The 4731-nt window shown below is 35.3% G+C and overlaps 1 protein-coding gene across 1 annotated transcript in view; it reads right to left on the reverse strand.

Moving 5' to 3' along the window:
- Positions 1-3200, reverse strand: part of RALYL (RALY RNA binding protein like) — a 191283-nt gene extending 188083 nt beyond the window's left edge. The window contains exon 1 of the mRNA XM_007956195.2: positions 3130-3200. Within this exon, the coding sequence (XP_007954386.2) occupies positions 3130-3197 (68 nt within the window). The 5' untranslated portion in view covers positions 3198-3200. The remainder of the gene's footprint in view (positions 1-3129) is intronic.
- Between the last annotated feature and the right edge of the window lie 1531 nt (positions 3201-4731).

Genomic DNA, 4731 nt, shown 5'->3' on the forward strand with positions numbered 1-4731 from the left:
GGTGATTGAATATATGGAGTTATGATATAGTGGAAAGGTCAATGAACTTGAAGGCTAAAATCCAGAGTTTAGTTCCTAATCTCACTATTTTATTTTGGGTAAGTCCTTTATTATCTTTGAAACTTGGTTTTCTCCTCTGTAAAGCAAAGCATGTTATACTAACCTTGTAAAATTCTGTGATGGATAGATGGATAATAATAAATACGAAAACACAATCCATCTACATAAAAGTAGAGTATTATTATTATTAAGCTTATGCAAGAATGAGAAAACGTGTGTGAAAGGAGTTTATCACTTGCATGTTCATGCTCTTTTGTTCCCTTTGTTATCGTTTTGCAATACCAGAGTGTTCCAGCCATAATTTGTGTGAACAAATAAAATGAGAAAAAAATAAACATTTCCTCACTGCTGTGATTTATATCCACCATAGCCGATTTAAATGAAATTTTGCGTTTAAATCTTTTAACCTCAACATAATTTGTTAATAGAGAAATAATAGTTAAAAAGATATTTGTTTCTTGTCATGAGCTTCCATTCTTGTAAGAAAATCAAAACAATTCAAGAAAAGGGAAGATAAGAAAATTAACAAATGAACATCACTGCACATTCAGTAGTGACTCTTTTATGAGAAAAAAGTCATTGCCAACTTATTTTTTTAATAATTGAAAATGGGGCTTTTCAAATGCCGTGCCTTAGCTTCAGCTCTATGCATACATCTGAAAATGAACCTGATAAAAATCACTTATATTTGTCAGTTTTGCAAACATTGTTCTTTACCTCAGCCAAGGTAAAGTGTCTTATGTCTTTTGTTAGGGAATTCATCTCTGCTCTCTAACATCAATACTACTATGATCAGTTATCAACATTTGCTAAGTCCTGTATCTTTCCATTCTCATATAAACAATTGTATAATTAAATTCTAACATCCAAAATAATTAGAGGTAGACCAGAAATATCTTAAAAGCTGTTTGTTGCTCAGGAAAATACCATAAGGGGTAAGAGTGGAAGAAGTAATTTGAGGAGGTACTTTTTTTTTTAAAATGATATTAAAAAAACAAAAAACCAAACTCACTGCCGTGGAGTCAGACTGACTCATAGCCACCCCTCCTTGGTTTTCCACGAGGCGGTATCACTACAGAAGTAGATTGCCCAACCTTCCTTTAATGACATTATTTCTTCCAATTTTATTCTAAGTTATTTTGGGAAGGGAGGTAGAAGTTTATTTGCCTGGAGGGGAAAAATTCTAGAAGACACACAGACCACCCATCAGTGGCTTCTTGGCTGACTAGGGTGTGGCTGTGATGATGGCATTGCAGGGTTGATAGGTCAGACTGGGAAGCAAGCAAAAAAAAAAAAAAAAAGAAAAATTACTATAATATAAAAATCTCTGATCAAGCTCTGATGGTGTAATGCCTAAGGCATTCAGCTGCTAAACAAAGAGTCGGTGGTTCAAACCCACCAGCCAGCTCTTCAGGAGAAATATGAGAGTCTGCTACTCTAAACATTCACAGCCTTGGAAACTCTATTGGGGCAGTTCTACCCTGTCCTTTAGGGTTGCTGTGAGTCAGAATCAACTTGATAGCAGTGAGTTTGGTTTTGCTTTGGTTTGATCATCATTCATTAGAAAGCCTTTGGAATATTAGCCATGAATGGGACCTTAAACCTCATCTAGTTCCAACCCTCTTGTTTTATATTTTGAGAAATGAGGCTATGAGTAACGGAAAAGGAGATATGCTCATTTTCAGAGAACAAAGTCAAGAAAACAGCTTGAAGCTTTCTTTTGAGCACTCTTCTTACTATACTGTATCAGAATACAATGAATTTTAACATATTTAACTCGATTCTCCTTTATCCAAATGATATCAGGAAAAACAGGACCTTTCTCAACACTTACATTAGCTTTTTGGATTTGAACACTGATGGAATGACAATATGTATCTGGAAGAGGAACACATAAATTGGATGATAGAAGATCTCAATAGCCTGGAATAATCAGCTAAATCTAACACAAGGGAATTTAACAGAGATAGATGCAAAGTCAGCACTTACAGAACAAAAACCAGTGGCAAAAGTACATGAAGTGGGACATATAGCTTGATAGCAGCACTTGATTTTTTTAAAAAGGGGCTGTTCATTGAAAGTTCTGAATTTACTGTAGTTTTTATCTTCCCCAAATTAACTAAATTTTACTTAACATAGTAGAAGTACATACAGAACAACAAAGGTGCTAAAATCTAGTCTAATGTATCCACTGGACACTTACAAATTAGAGGCATCTAGAGGGGAAAAAAAATAGCTGAAATCAACTCAATGCAATGGATTTGGTTTCTGGGTTTAGAGGGGAAAGACCAGAATGCTGAATTGACTCAGATCCAAATACATTAGAAAAGTCTTAGGGAATTGGATATTACTTTCTGAAGAAGAGAAGGGTTGTATTTGTTGTTTTGGAGAAATGAGAATGTGAGAAGCATGTACCTTGTGACAAAGGAAGCTGAGACACAGGGTAGAAAGAATTGGGGTGTGATGTCAGAGGGCATGAGTTTGAGTATTGGTGCCATCATTTGCCAGCACATGACCTTGGGTAAATCACTAAGAGACTGCATATCAGATTTTTGATCCATAAGCTAAAAGCAGTAATATCTATATCACAAAGTTATGAAAATTAAATGAAACAATATAGGTAAAACATCAACAGTGCATGGTATATAAATGTACCTGTTAAAAAAAATACAGCGTTCAGCCAGGAAGGGAGTAAGGAGTTCTCAGTAGCCTACATCTAAGTGAAAGCAGAAACTCATGCTTTGGATTGTCTACAAATATTGACCTTTCTCCCACTTGGCAGGTAGAGTCGTTAGAGATTTTTATTAGTTTTCACTAGAGACATACCTCGTAGAAGGATTTTTAAGAACCAGTATTTTATAGCACCTTATCCCAATAAGGATTTTTCTTTAAAATACTTGATTTCTTATAGGTTATACATAACTGATTTGAATTTTGTGTGTGTGTGTGTGAAATTTCTCAAAATGAGTAAATATTTGTATGGAATAGAATATTGTTCATAAGAGGGATTATTAAATTTCAAGAAACTTTCACTACCACATATAGTAAGACCAGTGCTTACTTACTTACCTATAAAGTGCTGAGATGGGCCTTTTATTTCCAGGTTTTGGTCTGTATGGTTTGGGTTCCCCTGCCATGTTAATATCTGAAAGCATAAAATAAGATAGCATGGTTAAGAAAATATTAATATTTGAGAAAAGTAAATTGGGGAGTGCTCTTTTACTTTTTTGACATTTGCCTATGCATTTATATCAACAAATATCTATTGAATATTTACTTTATGCTAGGCACTGTTTTAGGTGCTTGGGATAAAAACCGGTTGTCATTGAGTTGACTCTGACTCACAGTGACCCTATAGGACACAGGAGAACTGCCTCATAGGGTTTCCAGTGTTTTGAATATTTCTGGAAGCAGACTGCCACATCTTTCTCCCACAGAGCATCTAGTGCATTTGAACCACTAATCTTTGGTTACCAAGCAAACAATTAAACACTGTGCCACCAGGGCTACTATACATTGGCAAAAAATAGACTCATATCCCTGCCTTCATGTAACTTACACTCTATTGGGCAGAGAGAGAGAGAGTAAGTAACAATTATATAAGAGAAATACATATTAGATTATAAGTACTATGAAAAATAAATGTTGTTTTTGTTATGTGCCATCGAGTCGGACCCGACTCATAGCAACCCCTCCTTGGGTTTCCCAGGCAGTATCACTATGGAAGTAGATTGCCCAGCCGTCCTTCCGGGGAGTGGCTGGTGGGTTTGAACCATCAGCCTTCTGGTTAGCAGTCAAGTGCCTTATGCACTACACTACCAGAGCACCCTGGAAAAATAAATAGAGCAAGGTAAAGGGAATTTGTAGTGCTAAATTAGAAGAGAATGAGAGAAAGAGAGAGAGAACAAGATAGCCTTCTGATTTGAATTTTGTGTGTGTGTGAAATTTCTCAAAATGAGTAAATAACTGTATGGAATAGAATATTGTTCATAAGAGGGATTATTAAATTTCCCATGAACACACGCTTTTCACCTATATAGAAAAGGAATCTAAAAAGATGGAATTGAAAAGCACATGTTTCTGAGGGATGAATAAAATGCACATGGCAAATGGAATGTGCAGTTATAAATTTCTGTTGCTGTTGGATGATATCAAGTCAATTTTGACTCATAGTAATCCCATGTGACAGAGAAAAACTGCTTCATAGGGTTTTCTTGGTTGTAATCTTTGCAGGACTAGATTACCAGGCCTTTCTTCTGCAGCACGTCTGGGAGAGCTGAACCAGAAACTTTTCATTCAGTGGAATGCTTAACCATGGTTCCACCAGGGCTCCTTATAGAATGATAGGGTGATCCAAAAGGAAGAGAACACATCCTTTACTCACGAACTGAAAATATGATAAAGTCTTTGAGATAAGACAAGAAGATATGCTTGAATACATGACAAAAACTGTATATGCATATAGATGACCAATTTCAGTCTTAAAGAAATGTGTGAAACTGTTAAGAAATTGGAGAGTTAGATGAAAAAGGTTTGTAAAGCAAAATAATCAAAAGATTGACTATAGTTAAAATTTCCAAAAGATCATAGAAAGGAAAATCTAAAGGAGATGAATTCAAGAAAAGCTATTAAAGAAGTGAGAGACATTATTTGACAGAAAATCACAAGAAA

This window comes from Orycteropus afer, unplaced genomic scaffold (assembly GCF_000298275.1).
Source record: "Orycteropus afer afer isolate SDZICR_OR568_19922 unplaced genomic scaffold, OryAfe1.0 scaffold00580, whole genome shotgun sequence".
Classification (NCBI taxonomy): domain Eukaryota; kingdom Metazoa; phylum Chordata; class Mammalia; order Tubulidentata; family Orycteropodidae; genus Orycteropus; species Orycteropus afer.